The sequence below is a fragment of the Miniopterus schreibersii genome (genome assembly GCF_964146895.1).
Source record: "Miniopterus schreibersii genome assembly, chromosome: 3".
Lineage (NCBI taxonomy): Eukaryota > Metazoa > Chordata > Mammalia > Chiroptera > Miniopteridae > Miniopterus > Miniopterus schreibersii.
Genome location: NC_138103.1, coordinates 12080977 through 12100974, shown reverse-complemented (window position 1 = coordinate 12100974; position 19998 = coordinate 12080977). Strand labels below are relative to the sequence as shown.

General features: G+C 40.2%; 1 protein-coding gene across 5 annotated transcripts in view; it reads left to right on the top strand.

Annotated features, from left to right (window-relative positions):
• Positions 1-19998, top strand: part of CREBBP (CREB binding lysine acetyltransferase) — a 133551-nt gene that overhangs the window by 70648 nt on the left and 42905 nt on the right. For 3 of the 5 annotated variants that reach the window (XM_081133701.1, XM_081133697.1, XM_081133700.1), the window contains 8 exons: positions 5427-5667; positions 6977-7090; positions 15105-15347; positions 16697-16799; positions 17116-17262; positions 17605-17722; positions 18260-18431; positions 18758-18802. In XM_081133701.1, coding sequence (XP_080989827.1) covers positions 5427-5667; positions 6977-7090; positions 15105-15347; positions 16697-16799; positions 17116-17262; positions 17605-17722; positions 18260-18431; positions 18758-18802 — 1183 coding nt within the window. The remainder of the gene's footprint in view (positions 1-5426; positions 5668-6976; positions 7091-15104; positions 15348-16696; positions 16800-17115; positions 17263-17604; positions 17723-18259; positions 18432-18757; positions 18803-19998) is intronic. The other 2 variants (XM_081133699.1, XM_081133698.1) reach the window with 1 other exon arrangement.

Below are 19998 nucleotides of genomic sequence, written 5' to 3'. Positions count from 1 at the left end.
CGGTTGTTACTGGGGATTGGTTAGGAACCACTGCTTTACATTTTTTTGATGAAGGTCTTTACCACCTTTGTATTACAAAATATTCATCTTAATTACCTTCTAGTACCTTTACAATTTTATTTTTTATCTTTATCATTTTCTACTGATTCTTCTGAATTCTTTTTCCCCCAAAGTAGAATGTTTTTTAGTTTTAAAAATAGTAGATGCTTGTAAAATAGTCAAACAGTACATGATCCCATCCCTGTCCAAAGATAACCACCAGATAATATTAGAGTTTTTCTAAGAATGGGTACAAACATATAAAGTTAATAGAGAAAAATATAAATGACTTTATAGTACTGTTCTATAACTTTTTCTTTTTTAGCTCAGTAAGTTAGAAAGAGCTTTTCATGAAGGTATAATGGTCTAATGTGTTATTATTATTATTATTATTATTATTATTATTATTATAGCAATCACTTTATTATGTCTCACAATTTTTTGTAAGTCAAGAATTTGGGCAGGCCTCAGCTGGGCCATTCTTTTGTTCCACATGACTGTTCTTGGGGTATCTTGAGGTCTGCCTTATTTTTCATGACTGCCTATTATTTCATTAGGTTTGTTTCCGTAATTTGTTTAATTAGTCTACCTTTGAAAGGCATTTAGGAGTTTTCCAGTTCTTTTTGTTTGTTTGTTTTCACCTGAGGATATTTTTTCCATTGCTTTTCAGAGAGAATGGAAGGGGGGGGGAGATACACACATCAATAGGTTGCTTCCCACATGTGCCCTGATGGGAGCAGGATCGAACCTGCAACCAAGGTATGTGCCCTTGACCAGGAATCAAACCCAAGACTCCTTGGATGCACGGGCCTGCACTCTACCACTGAGCAGCACTGGCCAGGGGAGGAGTTTTCCAGTTCTCAATGATTTAATCAAGGTGTGATGCCTGTCTTTGCACATGCATTTTAGTGTGCTAGTTTATAGCTGCTTTCCTAGTAATAAATCATAAGAAGTGGAACTACTGGATCAAAAGAAATGCACATTTTTCTTTTTGATACATGTTGCTTTCCAAAGCCATACTAAATTGCATTTTCACCAAAGTGCCTAAGAATTGCTATTTCTCTATATCCTTATTAATACCAGTTATTATATTTTTATCTTGTTCACATTGATAGGTGAAAAATGCCCTTTGTTCTAGTTTCATTTCTTTAATGATTAGATAGAACTTTTTAAAACAGCTTTTTTGAGATATATTTATACAGTTTAAATGCCCCCCTTTAAAGTATAGATTTAGTAGTATTTAGTATATTGTGCAACCATCATCTCAGTCAATTTTAGACCAGTTCATCACGCCAAAAAGAAACCCTGTACCGTTAAGTTACTCCCCATTTCCCCTGATCCCTCAGCTGTAGACAACCACTAATCTCTTTTCTGCCCTTATGCATTTATCTATCTATGCTGGGCATTTTATAGAAATGGAATTATACAATATGTGCTCTTTTGTGGCTGGCTATTTTGACTGAGCACAGTGATTTTTCAACCTTTCTCATCTCATGGCACACATAAACTAAGTACTAAAATCCTGTCGCACACCAAAAAATATTTTTTTCCAATCTGACCCAAAAAAATATATATATATATAATTTTGATTGATTCACACTAGACAGCTATTGTTGTGTTGGCTGTTGTGATTTTTTTTTTTAATTTTTATAATCTAAGGGAAAAGAGGGCAGTGCCCCTGACTAAATAGTCAGGTAGTGAATGTTTTAAAAATTCTTAAGGCATACCAGTGTACCTGCCATGGCACATCGATTGAAAATCGCTGACTTAGCATAATGTTTTCAAAGTTTATGTTGTAGCATGTGTCGGGCATTTGAGATGTCTCCACTTTTTGGCTGTTCTGAATAATGCTGCTTACAAACATTTGTGTACACAATTTTGTGTCAACATATATATACTTAGTAGGGTAATTGCTGGGTCATATGGTAATTCAAGTTATAACCTTTTGATAAACTGCCAGACTGTTCTGTTTTGTTTTGGTTTGGTTAATCCTCACATGAGGATATTTTTTCCATTGCTTTTCAGAGAGAGTGGAAGGGGGAGGGGGGGAGGGAATGAAAGAAGCATCGATGTGAGAGAAACACATCTACAGGTTGTCTCCTGCACATGCCCTGATGGGAGCGGGAGCAAACCCGCAACCAAGGTATGTGCCCTTGACCGGGAAGCAAACCGGAGCGCCTTGGGTCCACCTGCAGGCTGGCACTCTAACCACTGAGCACACCGGCCAGGTCAACTGCCAGACTGTTTTCTAAAGTGGCTGCTCAATTTGACATTCCAGTAGTGTTTAAGAGTTTTACGTTTTTTCACATGCTCACCAAAACTTGATACTGTATTTTTTTAATTGTAGCCATCCTGGTGGGTGCAAAGTGGTTATCTCATTGTGGTTCTGATTTGCATTTCCTTAATGGCTAATGGTGTTGAGCATCTTTTCATGTGCCCCTTGACCAGTTATATATCTTCTCTGTGAAAATGTCTGTTTGTATCTTTTGCCCATTTTTAAATTAGATTGTCTTTTTATCATTGAGCTGTAAGAGTTCTTTGTATATTTTAGATATGTCCCTTATTACATTTGTGATTTGCAAATACTTTCTCTAATTCTTTCACTTTCTCCATAGTGTCCTTTGAAGCATAACAATTTTTTAATTTTTTAAAAGTTTTTTTTATTAATTTTTTCAGAGAAAGAGGAAAGGAGAGTGGGGGAGAGAGAGAGGAACATCCATGTGAGAGTGAAACATCCATCAGCTGCCTCCTGCACACCCCGACTGGGGATCAAGCCCACAACCTGGTCATGTGCTATGACTGGGAATAGAACTGGTGACCTTTCAGTACACGGGACGATGCCCAACCAAGCCACACTGGCCAAGGCACAATTTTTAATTTTGATGAAGTTCAGTTTATTTTTGTTGTTGTTGTTTGTGCTTTTGGTGACATATTTGAGAAGCAGTTGCCTAATCCAAAGTCATAATGATTTACTCCTATGATCTTTTTCTAAACATTTTATAGTTTTAGCTCTCACATTTGGGTCTTTTATTCATTTTGAATTAATTTTTGAGTTTGATGTGAAGAAGGGGTTCACTATCACTTTTTCACATGTGGCTATCCAGTTATTCTGTCCTTTTCATCATTAGTTGAAAAAGCTGTTCTTCTCTCCATTGAGTTTTCTTGGCACTGAGATACAGAACATTTTTTATAATAAGTGCTACAATCTTTCTGAAAAACAGTTCAGCAACATACAGGGTGGGGCAAAAGTAGTTTTACAGTTGTTCATATGGAAGAAAATATAGTAAATAATACAAGAATAAACTGCCTTGGCCAGGTGGCTCAGTTGGTTGGAGCATCATCCTGTATACCCAAAAAGGTTGCAGATTGAATTATTGGTGAGGACACATAGCTAGGTTGCAGGTTCGTTCCCGTCAGGGCATGTATGCAAGGCAACCGATTGATGTTTTGCTCTCACATGAATGTTTCTCTCTCTAAAGTCAAAAGCATATCATTGGGTGAGGATTTAAAAAAAAAAAGCCCGGCCGGGTGTGACTCAACGGTTGAGCGTCAACCTAGGATCCAGGCAATCAGGGTTTGATTCCTGGTCAGGGCACATGCCTGGGTTGCAGGCTCGATCCCCAGTAGGGGGCATGCAGGAGGCAGCCGATCAATGACTCTGTCATCACTGATGTTTCTATCTATCTCTCTCCCTCTTCTTTCCTCTCTCTGAAATCAATAAAGATATATTAAAAAAGAATAAACTCTGTTTCATGTGCTCAAAACCAACAGCCACCTGATTGGGGTGGGGTCCTAACACCACTTTAATAGTGTACCCCTGGATATTGGGATTTCAGGTGTTAATTATTTCCTTAGTAGTTCTGTTGCTTTACAAATTGTCCAGAGCATGTATATATTACTTTATAAGCAGGAAAAAATAAACATACAGAAAAGAGGCTGTTTGTCTTAGGAGTTGAGTACTAGCTACTCTAATCAGGAAGCGTGCTTCTCAGGTAGGACTTTGCTTTTGCTTCGGACCTTAGTTTGGCTTCCAAGACGGGGCTACTGATTGGAGCCATGCCGCTTTTCTACATTCTTATTTTCTCAGTTCTTATAAAGATAGAACCAAAACAGAAAACCCTGTAATTTTTTTAAAATGAGCTTTGGTTCATTAAGGAATATTTTTATAGTTTTTTTCCCTCCTAATTGCAAGAATATGGTTTTGATTCTTAATTTGAAAAGTCAGAGTGGTGGTGTACTTCAGGGGAGGCAGAGAGTGTTATAAAATCAAGTTGGGAGTGTTAGTGTCAGAACACTAGAGTTCATCAGAAGAGTGTTGGTAGTTTGTAAAAAAATTCAAGAAGACTCCATAGCTCACCTTTTCTGGGCCGGGGGTTGGGAGGGGAGTGTTGGTTGTTTGTTAATCATCACTTGAGGATATTTTTTCCATTGCTTTTTCAGAGAGTGGGAGGGAGGGAAGAAGGGAGGGAGGAAAAGACAGACACTGACCTGAGAGAGAGACATTGACCAGTTGCCTCCCACACGTGCCCCAACCGGGGGTGGGGAGCAAACCCACAGCCCAGGTACGTGCTTTTGACCAGGAATCAAATCCCTGACCCTTGGGTTCGCAGGCCGACGCTCTACCAATTGAGCCACATCGGCCACGGCTATAGCTCACCTATCCCATTTTCTTTGCAGTTAAGAGGTATAGTTAGTCTAGCTTGTTATTTTTAAAGGGTGAAAGCAACTAAGCTATTTCTGTATCTTTAGCAGATCGTCAACTACATTTTGAAAATATTGTGAGGTGTCTGAGTGGAAATTTTAATGGAAGGAAAAGCATTTCATAAGCATTAGCAATTGTACTGGATGGTCATATTAAGGATAAGTGCCGTATTATTCTTTTAGGATTGGTAATGAATACTACAAGTATTGTCCTTCTGGTCACAAGTTAATGAAATCCAGAGGATGGCTCTGATTCTTCTGCTGCATCATATATTTTTCAATTAAGTTGAACCATATGAAATTGTCAATGTTTGGCCATTTGGGCCTACAAAAACAACAGTTTCATATGGTTTAACCTAATATAATACACAGCTTTTCCTGCATTTGTATGTATTGTAGAGTGAGTTGGGTTTTGGTTACTACAGTTACGAATAAGCATCATTTTCTTACTCTGAGACAGTCATACACAAGTGAACTTTAATCAGCCTTGCTTCTCAGTTGGTTTATTTCTTTGCTGCTTTGTCTTCCTTAAAGTTTCTGATGAATTCAAAAGAACCACACCAGCTGCCTTCTCTCTGTAGCCAGTATTATCCATCAGCTTTCACATTAGTTTGAAAAATAATTAATGAACATGAATTGGAACTCTAAAAGCTTATTAAAATGTTTATTAATTTGTTTTATTTTAGTCTCAGATGCAAACATCAGTGGGAATTGTACCCACACAAGCAATTGCAACGGGCCCCACTGCAGATCCTGAAAAACGCAAACTGATACAGCAGCAGCTGGTTCTACTGCTTCACGCTCATAAATGTCAGAGACGAGAACAAGCAAACGGAGAGGTTCGGGCCTGCTCTCTCCCACATTGTCGAACCATGAAAAATGTTTTGAATCACATGACACACTGTCAGGCTGGGAAAGCCTGTCAAGGTAAGTGCCATTTTCTGAAATCTTACTGGCAAAGCTTAGGATGAAATTTGTCCTTGTTATTAGCCAGCTCTCTTGTTCAAAGGTTCCCGCAACCTGCGTCTTTAAACACCATCCAGTCAGATGCCACTGGAATACTTAACTGCTGAAGAGAAAGGCTGTTTGGTTTTATAATAATACTCTGTGACCTTCTCTGGATGAGACTGTGCCCTGCATTTGTTCTTTTCCTCCTTTCTGTCACAGAAGACATTTGTCACTTAAGCACAGTCTTCCTTATAAATGTCTAGAGCACGGCTTGCTTTTGGGCAGTGTAGCACATGCACATGCATGCACATATCCTTTTCTCAGCCAAGAACATTTCTTGTAACTGTCATGTGTTCAGACTGCCAGGGCCCACTGCCTTGCTCCTTCACACTTTCGTCTTGAGGCCAATCAGGATACCAGGGAAGTTGTCCTGGGTGACTATCAGTCAACTGGGGAACTGTGCGCACTGCTTCATCTCTGCCACCTCCTCGTTCCTGGTGGTGACTTGCACATCCTGTGCCCCCCGTTTCCCTTCTTCTGTGGCAATCCCTCGATTCTACCAAAGAAAGTGCTTCTTACTAACTGCTACTCTTTCCTCTGATCTTTATCCTCTTTCCTTTTCTTTCTTACGCTCCTAACCTTGGGGAGAATCTCTCCCTGGCCTCCATCTCTCCCTTCGTGACATTTGTGAGTCCCCAACATAACCCTTATCCTGATGGAGAAGCCGAAGAGGGTTATGCCAGACCTTTAGAAAGAAATCACAATGCCTTAGTATGGAAGTGAAGGTAAAGACTGAGAATAACCAGGTTTAATTACTCTTTCAAGTACTTTGAAAAGTGCCCGGGGGTCCCCTTCAGAATCTCCGCTGACTTCGCATTTGCTTCTCTATCTGTATTTCTTCAACAAGAGTATTTAGATGGCTTCATCCTTAAACATAATAATTTTATTTTAAATAGTGACATTGCAGAATTATTTATTCTACCTTTCATTCCAGTTGTTCAGTACTTCAGGTCAAATAGCTTTTGTTTTGTTTTTGTTTTGTGGGCTGAACTTTAATCACCATCATTCATAACATTGCTTCTATGGGAAGTTTTCATTTGGAATTTTCAACAGTCACCTTACAAACTTTTTGGAAAACTGCCTGTTTGTAAGTTGAGGACTGCCTGTACTGTGTTATGGTTATCCTTGTTACCATTTTCTTATGGAACCTGGCATTATAATTTAGGTGTAATTGAAAGTGTGACGATTTGGATAGAAAAATAACATCTCGTTGTTTTTCTGGTCATAGTTGCCCATTGTGCATCTTCACGACAAATCATCTCTCATTGGAAGAACTGCACACGACATGACTGTCCTGTTTGCCTCCCTTTGAAAAATGCCAGTGACAAGCGAAACCAACAAAGTAAGTGAGCATTGGGGATAGAGAAGCTTGGAGGTGAGAAAATAAGCTATTTCTGAAGAGAATACAGAAGCATAGGTAGAAAGCAGGGCAGAAATTAATAACCATAAAATATAGTAGTGAGTGGAGACATACAGTGACAAAGGATGAAGCAAAGCTTAGTGAGTTGACAGATTCTCATCGTGCTCAGTGGGCGTGGTCATTTTGGAATTTCATTCCCTGCCACCTCTATCCCCGTTTTAGAATTGTCAGCAGTGGAGCAGTGGGAGAGGATTATTGCTGACATGACCACTCTTCCTGTTTCTTGACAGATACTCAGTATCTGAGGATTTGAATGTCGTGTCACTAATTGCAGTGACTCTGGGGGTGGAACAGGTGAAATAGAGGGACACTTGTTTTGGAATTGAAAACCTCTTACCCTAAAGTTAGGGGTCTGTGTCATAGACGAGTCAGGTAGGCTGGGTCAGTATAGAATCCCACAGGTAGATATTTGGGAGGTTTCCATCCCCCTTGGAGCTGCAGTTCCCAGTCCTGTTTGTATAACTACGATTTATTCAGCACAGATTGAGAGTCTCTGCCCCAGACTGGCTGCATTCTGATCATTCCCATTGTTTTGTCGTCTTTGGAGTCATCTGTGTAGCCTTTAACTGACTGATCAATTAAGCAGTGATCCCTGCTTAGGAGGCTTGTGTGTGGCTCCCCAGGGGTTCCCTGTAGCCCTGAGAGCAGTGAAAAGATGAGCATCTTTTCCCAATTTCAAGTCTTCCTGTCATGTTAGAGGTAAAACTATGGTCTTTGGGTGTGTCCCTCAGTTTGGACTGATAGGACGTGCTCTTCGATATCATGTCACCCCTCTGGCCGAGCTGCTCCCTGTGACTTTGAACACAGCACAGTCTTCTACTCTTCCTCCATCTTGTCTGTGCCAACTTGCCACCCTCCCCTGTTTGTAGTTACATGTTCATTTCTCTCATTCTTCTTGATCATCTTCCTCAAGACCCCACTGCTACCTGGAGAGTGTGTGCTGCTTTTCTTTCTGGTTATTTGCGAGTGGCACAAGGAAAGATGGAAAAGCACATTGTTCCTAAGTGTCAGGGAGTGGAGCACCAGTGATAACCCATGTGCTTTTCCTTTAAGTCCAGCTCACCTCCCTCCTGAGAGGATGTTTAGTGAGCTTACTCTGCTCAGCAGTGTCCCTCTCACATAGGAGAGACATCCTGGGGTCATGGGCCTGTTACTTTCCTTCCCTCTCTACAGAAGGAGTCATACTAAGTTTCCTTTCAAAGTCATTTTCCAAAATGAGTTAAATTTTTGATTTCCAAAATTTGAATTAATACAATTTTCCAGGACATCTTTTATATAAAGTGAAAGTCTAGGAATGTGGGTCTTCTAGAACAAGATATTTGGGACAATAGTTTTAGTAGAATACAGTCTGTTTTTCCTCCAAGTCAGTATAAAACCATTTTTTAAACTAGTATATTGTGATGGTTACAGTTCCTTGTGTTTTAGGTTGCATTTCAGTAATAGGCTTTTTAAGTGCTAAAATATTCATTTGAGTTTATAGTTGTACAGTATCAATTCTATGAATAATGAGTTAAGCCTTCATTCTGAACTTTTAATTGGGGGTGTGGTTTTTCTGGGACCTTTTGTTTTTAGTATGTATCACCATGACAATTGTAAACTTCTATGATTTCTTTTTAAGAAACACTTATGTGGTTTTTTGTGTGTTTTTTTCTGTTTAAAGAAATGTATGTGGGTTTTCGTGTGTGTGTGTGTTTAAACGTCCTTATAACTGTCTGGCTGTTGTGACAATTAATCCGGTGCATGCTCTCTGAAGTGGTAAACCACAGTGTTTCTACCAGTCATAATGTAAGGTGTTACTAGGGCAATTTTATAAAGCCGCGGGGAATATTTAGAATTAACTGTGTGCAGAGTTTTAGTAATTTTTCATGAAAGAAATGAAAGCTCCTATTTAAAAATTATTAAATCCTCCTCAAATTAGGTCTCAGCTTTGAGTGTATTGTATTCTTTTGGTTCTAACAGTAGTTTTTTGAGCACAGAAGAATTTGACACGAGTGAGCAAGTTTCAGCGCTGTCTTTTCTGTAAATGTTTGTTGGTGTTTTTCAATTCTCCTAAAGCAAATTGTGCTTACCACATGTGACCACTGGGGTTAGGTGTTAGAGAAGAAATGTAGATTCTACCTTCTGGTACCTTAAAGTCAGGTTCCAGATTCAGAATATCTACATTTAAAATGACGTGACACTGATATCACTTGAAGGAACAAGGTAGAGACAAGTCACGAGTATTGGCAATCCTTGAGGAGAGATGATCTGAGTTTGCTGGAGGGTGAGGCTTGATGGGGCCCAATTTCAATAAAGTAACATAGAAGAACATTCTAGATAGCACAGACAATTGTTAGCACAGCTTACATATCTGTAAGGGCAGTATCTGACAGGACTCAGTGGTTCCTGTGCAAATGAGGTAATTCAAGAAGAGAGGGACTATTTGTACCGAAGTGGTGAGACTGGGGACTGTCTCATACTCAACTCTGCCCGCTCGTGGAGCATGTGCCCCATGCCACCAAGGCAGTGTGCTTTCTAGGCAGGGTTTCCCACAGATGCTTGCCTTACCTGGTGCACACATTTTACTTTTTGACTTCTTCCATTGATGTCTCTATGAACCTGCTGGAATCACCTGTAGAGCTAACCTGATGTTCTTTGAAATGAAGCTCAGACCATTGATTACCTTTTTGGCCTATGTTAAGATTTTAATTTTTCAGTTTTCTACAGATTCTGTAATCACTGATATCAGGCTATCTATCCCGTACAGGGATAATCAAATTTTATTGAATAATTAGGACTTTTCAAGGAGTATATCTAATGTGAGTCCTGGCATCTGACTCCCAGTAAATTCCACTTCATAGGGTGCCATGGAGAACTGGAGCTGTGTTGACACATGACCAAATTCCCTATTAGAACTCATGTTGCCTCATCAGTGAGGTTTTTTCCTCAGACCAGGGACACAGGTACTCCCAGGTGGCTTGCTAAAAATGCAGACATTGGGCTTTGGCTGGGGTGGCTCAGTTGGTTAGGCGTCATCCTGTGCACTGAAAGGTTGCCGGTCCAGTTCCCGGTCAGGGCACATGCCCAGATTGTAGGTTCGATCTCTGGTGGGTGGGAGAAGCAACAGATTCTCATTCCCTCTCCTTCCTCTCTCTCTAAAATCTCTCTCTCCCTCTTCTTTCCTCTCTCTCAAAATCAATTTAAAAAAAAAAAAAAAGAAATGCAGACATTGGGGCCCCATCCCAGACTCTGTACTAGAATTGGCATTTTAATAAATTCCCAGGTGATTGGCCTGCGCATGAACAGCTGAGATGCCCTTCCTTGAGTGCCTTGAAGGGGCCAAGGGTCTGTCGTGGAGCTGTTGAAGAGACTTGAGTCATTCTCTGGGAGAAACTGCAGGTTCCCAACCCAGAAATGCACAAGGACTGTCAAGTGGATGGTACAGGGTCAGCCCCAGAGCCGAACTGAACCCTTTTACTCATGCAGCATGAGTCCATTGACAGTGTGTCAGTCAGCGTCCTCCAGCCTATTGCTTGAATACCTCCACTGGCTCAATACCTAGCCCATCTGTTCTAATTTTGGCACCTCTCATTTTTTTAAACACCTTCCTTCATGATACTGAGTCCAACTCAAGCTCCTTAAAATCCCCACTCATTAAGAGTAGCCTCTTAGGTACTCAGTAAGTGTTTGTTGAACAGGCTCTTGTTCCACCTGAGAGCTCTTCAGAGATTCTCAGATACCTCTTTTGATAGACTGTTGTAAGTGTGGGGAGCAGAGGAGGCAGTAGAACCTAAATGAGTAGTGGACTCGTTTGTCCTTCATTTAAGTATCAGACAATCATTGGTGATATATTTGATTGGAACAATGTTGTCCTTGCTCTTCTGGGTAACATAATGTTGCCCTCTCTTAAATCATTTGCCTTCTAAAGAAAACCTGTTGGAAGGTTTGTACATTCTTGTTTAGTGGTGGCTTGATAGGAGGCCTGGCAACTGGGGCTAAGGTGTTCCCTTTTATCCTGTCCCGTGTACAAGAAGATGTGGAAAGGAAGGCAGGCCTGGCATGCACGGCACCTGCAAGGCATTATGTGGGAGCAACTCTTCAGAGATGTGTGTATAGGCCTGAATAATTTCCAGCACAGCTTTTTCAGTAGAAATCTTAGTGTTAACTAGAGAGTAGTTTCTTTGCCTGCTTTGTGGTATGTCTCCTTTGTCACCTTGACAAAGCTTTGGAATTTAATGTCCATTTTCATTGGATTTCCAATTGAGTTCAGTTTTATTGAGAATGATTGGGGACTGAAATTCCTGGTGAATTGAATTTGTAAGTTAGTAGGGTATATTCTGCATGTAACCTACAGTAGAACAATTTTTGTGCTCACTGGGGAAGGACTACCTTGGACCTACATGAAAAGTGAGTCCTGGAAATAGACCACTACGAAACATAGCCTTTTATTTCCTAGGTCATGGGCTCCTGATGAAGCTGCAACAAAAGGGAAGTGATAAGGCAGTGGAGATGTCAGAGAGTGATTTGAAGTTGTACTTGTAGCAGGAATGCCAATTAAGACAACACTGTGTGACATGACAGTTGATTGTGTATGAAACTATGAGCATTAGCTCTAAGGAAGAGATGTAAAAATGACATTTAAGGAGGTAAACATCAGTAGTGTATAAAATTGATTCATGTGGACAGCCTTATCCTCGTTGATGACAGATGAAGCATTGCTGTCCTTAGCACTCCTTTAATTTTTGTTCAGCCTGAAGAACTCAGTGCTGTAGGGCTGGGGTTGGGGGGTGTCTGAGGAAGGCCAGTCACTCTGCTAGACTGCTGTAGCTCACTCGAACTCTTCAGGGAACTTTACAAGGCCCTGTGCTAATTAATAAGCACCTCAACATACAGAGTCAAGATGAGTCAAACATTGGCCCCACCTTCAGGGAATATACAGAGAAGATGAGATGAATGTGATCTTCCCTGATGCAAGGTCCAGAGCTGCAGTTTTACATTTGTTAAGTGATTAGTCTGTTGTCTCTCCCAACAGACTATTCTCCATGAGTGCAGACTTTGTACTTACGCTGTATCCTGAAGCCTAAGCAGAGTGCGTAGCATACAGTCTGTATTCACTTAATTGGTGGAGTGAGCAAGTGAATGTACGAAGTGTAAATGCTCAAAGAGAAGCAGAGCCGCAGTAGGTGATGTGAGAATTCAGGGAAGAATGACTGCTCCCCAAGAGAGAGATCAGGAAAATATTCATGGAGAGGTGGTAGCATCTTGAGCTCCCAAAACAGAGTTTATGGTTGCTTTTATCTAATAATTCCCTTTTTAGTCAGCCATCACCCCCATAGTAAATGTCTCTATTCTTTTACTCTGAAGTAGTCTGTCAACTACTAGCTGCATTTGGGCTCAAATTGGGTCATGCTGAAATGTCAGACATTTTTTGTTTGTACTTTGTTCTCCTTGCCTCTGATTGTTAGAAATGGCAAGTTCCAAATGCTTGCTTGTCTTCCAATAGGCATATGTTTTTTAAAAATATAATAATGTTTTATATATAGGAAATAAATCCTTTTTAACACAAACACAAATTACAGTGACCATGTCAGCAGCTTCCATAGGAGGCTCTGGCTGCCCTGGAAGTGACCTTGGACTTGGGAATGGCATTCACCCTAAGGTAGGGGGCATTTTGGCTAAAAGGATAGCATTTGGGACCTGGCTGGTGTTGCTCAGTGGTTAGAGCATCGGCCCGCGCACTGAAGGGCGGGCCAAGGGTTAAATTTCTGGTCCAGGACCTGTGCCTGGGTTGCAGGTTCGATCCCGGGCCCCAGTCAGGGTGCGTGTGGGAGGCATCCTATCAATGTGTCTCTCTCACATCGATGTTTCTCTCTCCCTCCTCCTTTTCCACTGTCTCTAAAATCATTGGAAAAAATAACCTCGGGTGAGGATTAACCAAAAAATAAAAAAGATGGCATTTGGGGAAATGTGGATGAAAGTGGAAAAAAATAGGGAGAACTTGTCACTAAAGCACAACTATTGTATTGCATCTTCACCTAGAAATGGAAGGCCATATACATACCTTGTGTTGTTGTTTTTTTAATTCCTCTCCACAATTGATCGTTATGTGTAACAAACATAATTTGGGTCTCTTCTTTCTTATACCACAAGGTGATAAAAAAATAAATCAGCCTACCATTATTACTTTCCTTTTTACATCATAGTACTTTTAGAAAATTTAGGATGTTGGCTTCAGGAGTACAATGGGCATATGTTTAAAGTTTTGGGACATATTAACTATTAGAAAAAGTAAAGATATTGTATATGATTTATTTTAGCTACACACTTGTCATAAAATGTACCTTGGGAATTGCTGTTCATTTCATAATAATGAGATACTTGGTGTGTGTAATTGTGACTAATGAGCTGTTAATGAGTTTGAGATCTGAATATCCTTATTATAAAAGTTAATCGTATGGAATGTGTAATTACCAAGTTTTTTTTACACATTTCAGTTTAATTAAGTTACTCTGATAAGTATTTGAGTTGTTTATGTTATAGTTGCACTGATGGTTGAATGTGAGGATATAAACACATAATGGTCTGATTTTGAAAAAAGGCCTTAGTATAGTGTCTTATGTATTAAAGATCATATGTTACAGTATCAATTTTATCAGCTGTTATTTATAATATGACTCTAAAGTTGGGGGAAGTTGGACTGAAGGGAACTCTTAATAAGAATAAGTGGTATGCCATAAAACTTATTATATGGGAAGTGCTCACCAAATAAGAACAGTTGGATGGATGGATGGACTGACTGACAGACTGACGGATGGATGGACTGATGTATTGAATTTGAAATGACCAAGAATTTGCAAGTTTGGGGTCATATGTCAGTTAACTTTGAAGCTCTTGGAAATAGGGTTCTCTATGTTGCCACAGATTTTCCTTTAGAGAAGCTAAGGGTGGCTGTGGGCATCAGAGCCCAGTTCCTGAATATCAGTGGAGCTGAGGTGACACCTGGGTAAATAAAAATCCTTGCAGAATTGCTAGCCCTCTTTTCATCTGTTAATTTCAACTAGATCAGTCAGTCAATCAAATACTATACATAGAGCTCAGCATGGTGCCCTCCTGCATAGGAAACGAGTAGGAAAGAAAGGTATGGTGTTAATGTAGTCATTGTACACATAGATTTCGAGTAATTATGATTGTGTTATTTAGAAGATCATATCAGATTTATTAATAAGTGATTGTCTGGGCATCACCTGTGCTGCTTCTATTAATGCTTCTGTGCCTGTACAGGTGGGCAGTGAGGGGCGAGTGGCAGCAGGAGAGGGATGCCTCTTAACTCATCTCAGTAATGGCTGACAATCCCCCAAAGAATCAAAACACTTTCCGTTATCACGTTTGCCACTCCCCTAGAACTGACTTATTACAAGTCTCTAGACTTTGATTTTATTTTTATTTTTTAATCCTCATTCAAGGATATTTTTTTCCATTGCTTTTCAGAGAGTGGAAGGGAGAGAGAGAGAAACATCAGTGTTACAAGAGAGACATTGATTGGTTGCCTCCCACACTTTCCCCATTTGGGGTCCGGGATCAAACCCACAACCGAGGTACATGCCTTTGGCTGGAATAAAACTCGGGACCTTCAGTCCACAGACCAGCGCTCTAACCACTGAGCAAAATCTGCTTGGGCTGATATATATTAATTTTTTTAAAGTGATCTCTGATATTATGGTCTGTTGCTTTCTAAGAGAGAAGCTTGGATTTTTAGCTTTTTGCTTCTCAGCTACTGGCATGCAGAGTAGATGAACAGAATAAGATCCTTCTCTCTGCACACCTTCCCTGTTATAATGCTTCATGACATAGGTAATAATCTTCTGATAAATTTTTACTTGTGTCTCAGTAGTTTTAAAATAATTTATGGGCTTCTCCCTTTTACTTACCTTTTTTGTTTGTCTCTTTGTTGTTATAGCCATCCTGGGATCTCCAGCTAGTGGAATTCAGAACACAATTGGTTCTGTTGGTACAGGCCAGCAGAATGCTTCTTCTTTAAGTAACCCAAATCCTATAGACCCCAGCTCTATGCAGCGAGCTTATGCTGCTCTTGGACTTCCCTACCTGAACCAGCCCCAGACACAGCTGCAGCCTCAGGTTCCTGGCCAGCAACCAGCACAGCCTCAAACTCACCAGCAGATGAGGACTCTCAACGCCCTGGGTAGGTGAAGGAACTCTTGAGAACAACTTTGTCCTAATGCCGCATGGGAATGACAAGTCTTCTGGAAGCAGGGGCTGTTTTTAGTTATTGTTTTTACCTTAAATTCCAATTAATATATGAATATATTATGGTGACAATATCTTTTAAATGATCGGAAAAAATTTTTTCCAGAAAAAGGCAGACTTGTCCAGTGCACGGAATATGTTACAGGCTTGTTAACAGAATAGCATTTACAAGGGAACCAACATTTTTGTTGCTTGCTTGTGCTACTTCTGTCTGGACAGTTTTCATAAAGGGCATACGGCTCAGAATGCAAAGTCTCACAAGTTAGAATTATGGTTGTACCACTTGCATTGACTCTCAGTAGATATTTATTTGATGGATAACTTATAGATGGTCTGCCACTTCTGGCACATCTTGGTTATGGGTTATCCCACAGCTGGAAGTGACCAGCCCAGACTTGGACAGGTTAATAGAGTCTCAGAAAATCTCTCCTGTCTCAGCCTTCTCCGTGTATTAGTATTGCCTAGTGTAACCATAACCCATTGTTTGCCAGTGTTTGGTCTTTTGTTTACACATCTCCACAATTATTGCCACCTCTGTGTAATGTTTACTCAATATTTTTCTTTAAATTGATATAGTCCTTTTAAATTTAGGCTTAAGCCAAGCAATTATGTCAGTCAAGTTAAATCAAGGTTATTTTGCTAGTTTTGTTCTTTTTTTGAGTATTTTAACTTTAAAAATGATTCTTAAGAATGACCAGTTGAAAACATCTAATTTGTTGCTTTTTGGAAAACAATTACCCTACTGGCCAGGAGACTGGTTTGAAGTCCTAAGACCTGAGTTCTAATCTAAATCCACTCCTATTAATGGTTTAATTTGGGATAAAACTGTTAATTTCTCTTATCCTGTAAAATGAATACTGTAGACAAATTGACCATTTATGTTTTTCACCTTCATTCAGTATCTATGGTTATATTTTCTGATATGCAAAAAAATAGATGACACACATGTGACAAATCAGCTCACTTGTTTAGGGCATGATATTAGCCAGAATCAAAATCTGAAGCTGAAATTAATCATTTCTAGTTTCTTCCACAGCCTTAGAGTACACTTATGATACCATATAGCCACCATGAAACTGTCTTATTTTAGTTACAAAGTACAGTGGGAAAGAGTCTGCAACTGAATTTTTACATATCAGTCACCATTATTGAAAATATAACTCCCAGAGTTCCTGCCATAGTGCTGATTATTATAGCTCATTAAGAATTACTTATTCATATGGTGACTGGAACTCTTAAGAGTATATTATAACTTAGGAGTTGATTTCTTTTATGTCTTTAAAGGAAATAACCCAATGAACATTCCAGCAGGAGGAATAACAGCAGATCAGCAGCCACCGAACTTGATTTCAGAATCAGCTCTTCCAACTTCCCTTGGGGCCACAAAGTAAGACCTATGTTTCAGTCTGCTCCTGTGTGAGTGACAGTCACACATGAAAGTGGGCTGGGAGTCACACAAAAAGCCGTGATTCTTTCTGAATGTGCAGCAGAGAAAATAATTTGGATGGAGGCATGCTATTTTTCTTTTAATTATAAATGTAGAGCAGATAATAGATAGAACATGGTTCAATTTTGTTGTATATACATCACTTGACTCTTGTAACTTAAACTTTTTAAGTCTCTTTTGGTTGAAGGCCTTACTTAAATGAAGCACATTTGAGTCACTTCAGTAGATGAAAAAAGTGTTCTTGTTCTTCCCTTAGCCCACTGATGAATGATGGCTCCAACTCTGGAAACATTGGAACCCTCAGCACTATACCGACAGCAGCACCTCCTTCCAGCACTGGTGTTCGGAAAGGCTGGCATGAACATGTCACCCAGGACCTGCGGAGCCATCTAGTACATAAACTGTATGTTCCCATCTCACCCATTCTTCACATGTGATGGAAACATTTTGTGGTTGTTGGCATTGTGACAGTATGTCCTTTGAGCACTGAGATGCATGAGGGGGCTGGGATTAGCTCAGAAGCTTTGCCTTATTTTATGGCTCAAGATTGTATTTCTGGAGACCCCTGAGAATTGAGGGAAATTTGGGCATTTGTGTACTCATATCCTAGGCAAGACAAATTTGGGATTTCTGTCAACAATGTATCACCCCCAAAGGTAGATGAGCTTCTCTTTCCATGTCACATATAAAATGGAAAGATACTGATGTATTGAAAGTGGATTGATGGAGTCTCTTGTCCTTCTAGCGTGCAAGCCATCTTCCCAACACCTGACCCTGCAGCCCTGAAGGATCGCCGCATGGAGAACCTAGTGGCCTACGCTAAGAAAGTAGAAGGGGACATGTATGAGTCTGCCAACAGCCGGGTAGGTTGCCATTACATGTTCCAGCCTGCACAGTACCTATGTTAGATATAACTGCATCAGTCTGGCATACTTGTCTGGAAATGGGGAATATGTTAGTTGGGTAGACTCATATCACCTTAAGGAGGCTGACCAGAGACACTTAGCTGATAAAACAACTCTCTTAGTTTACTACACTATCACCACTATAGTGGTAAATGAAGTATACAAAATTGCATTTTATCCATGGCTATCATGTTTACATCCATGTGAGTGTTATTTATGCTTATACATGTTATTGCCAGCACCAGTGAATATCCAAGAAGAGGTTCAGTGGTGGAATGAAATGTAACATGTGTTTAGTACCTACTGTGTATTAAGTCCTGTAGTGTAACTAGGAGTTCAACAAGAATTTGGGCCTTTGGTTTATTAGAAGTGTTGAATACTTACCTTTGCCAGTGTACTTAATAAAAAGGTTCATTAGTTTGTTAGAACATACAAACCAGATCATTCTTTTTTTGTAGTTTTGACTGCCTAATATTAAATGTTATTCCTTTGTAGGATGAATACTATCACTTATTAGCAGAGAAAATCTATAAGATACAAAAAGAACTAGAAGAAAAACGGAGGTCACGTTTACACAAACAAGGCATATTGGGTAACCAACCAGCCTTACCAGCCCCTGGGGCACAGCCCCCTGGGATTCCACAGTCACAACCTGTGAGACCTCCAAGTAAGGACTTCATTTCCTTCTATCAGCCCTTAGTCTGTTTACTTGTTTTTTTTCCTTCTGTGTTTGGGGAGTGTTTCTAAGTATATGGAATTATGTTCTCAGGAAGCCCACATTTTGGAGACTGATAGTGGTCATGACCTTGTACATTGGCCTATGTTTAGACATTGAGTCTCTTGTGGAGAGGCCCTTTAAAGGGTGTGCTGGCATCAGTATGCACAGTGCTTTGGGACCTGTTGACCAGTTTTTTTCTTTAAGTTTGAAGTACTCAAAATAAATTCCTAAATCAAGGGTTATTTTAAATAACTTTTTTTTTTCTGCCATTATAGATGGGCCCATGCCCCTGCCAGTGAATCGCATGCAGGTTTCTCAAGGTACTTTAACTATTGCTGTAAATCATATTTTGGTTTACCATTCAACAGCCACCGAGAGTGTTGGTTTTTTTCCTCTTTTCCTCTGTATTTCTTTATAGCTCTTCCTTCCATTCCTTTTTGCTGATGAGCAGAATTCATTTCCACAGACAGTGTGCATATCAGTTGTATTTGGAAGTTAGGAGATCATAGGCAGATCTCCAAGGAAATCAGAAAGCAGGATTTAGACTTTTTTTTTTAAAAAAATGGACAGGAAAAGTCATTACTTTTAGGAAGAGTCTCACAAAAAATCATTGTAGGTCGGGGAAGGAATCATTTCTGAATGTGTGAAAGGAGAGCATCAGGCCAATCTTGGGGCAGCGATCAGCACTGGGGGTGTAGTGGAGAAAGTGCAATGGCTGCTCTGGGCCCTGTGAGCTCAGGTGGTCAAGCCTAGCCAGGGCAGGCTGGGGTGCTGGCAGCTGGTCTCAGCAACTTTTAAAGGTCCTTTCTCAGGTTGAAAATTCTATGGTTTTTGCTTGGTTGAGCTGTCGTTTTAGTTTGGGAGTTTGAGAGCGAGGGGCATTTCAAACCTTTTACAGTTTTTATCTAATTGAGGCTTAAACAGTAAGGTGTTTTTACAGGTTGTGAAATAAGGTTGGTGACATTATCCAAAGATTCTAAAGCAAGGCTTGGCCCTGCTGTTAGTAGAGTAGTTTAGGAGGGGAGAAGAGGTCATTTTTTAAGTTGCAGTAATCTCATTGCATACTGAAAAAGACATGGTAGATAAACTGATATTATAGAGGAAACAGTTTACAGAGGATTGTGGGAAATTACAAAGAATGAGAGGCCGTGGTCTAGAGACGCTTAGGGGCTAGTGAGGTGTCTTTCATGGTGTGACATTCCTGTGGATGGTGGACAGCCCCGGGGTGGCAAAGGTACTGCAAAAATGAGATTTTTCTAGTCTGTAGTGAGAAGGCTGAGGTTGAGAACTGGCTACCCTTGGATGTTTTCTAAACACTTAACTTGCTTGCAAAATTAAAACCATATTTTGAGTCTTATCCCAGATTCTAACAATAAATATAAACCCAGCTGAACAGCTAGAAAACTGGGATGGGGGTGGGGGAGATGAGAACGGGTTTCCTGCAGGAGAGAAGATGGAAGCCAGATGCTCCAGAAGGCGTTAGTGAGACGTTGGCTCAGATTGGTGCCCTGGCCTT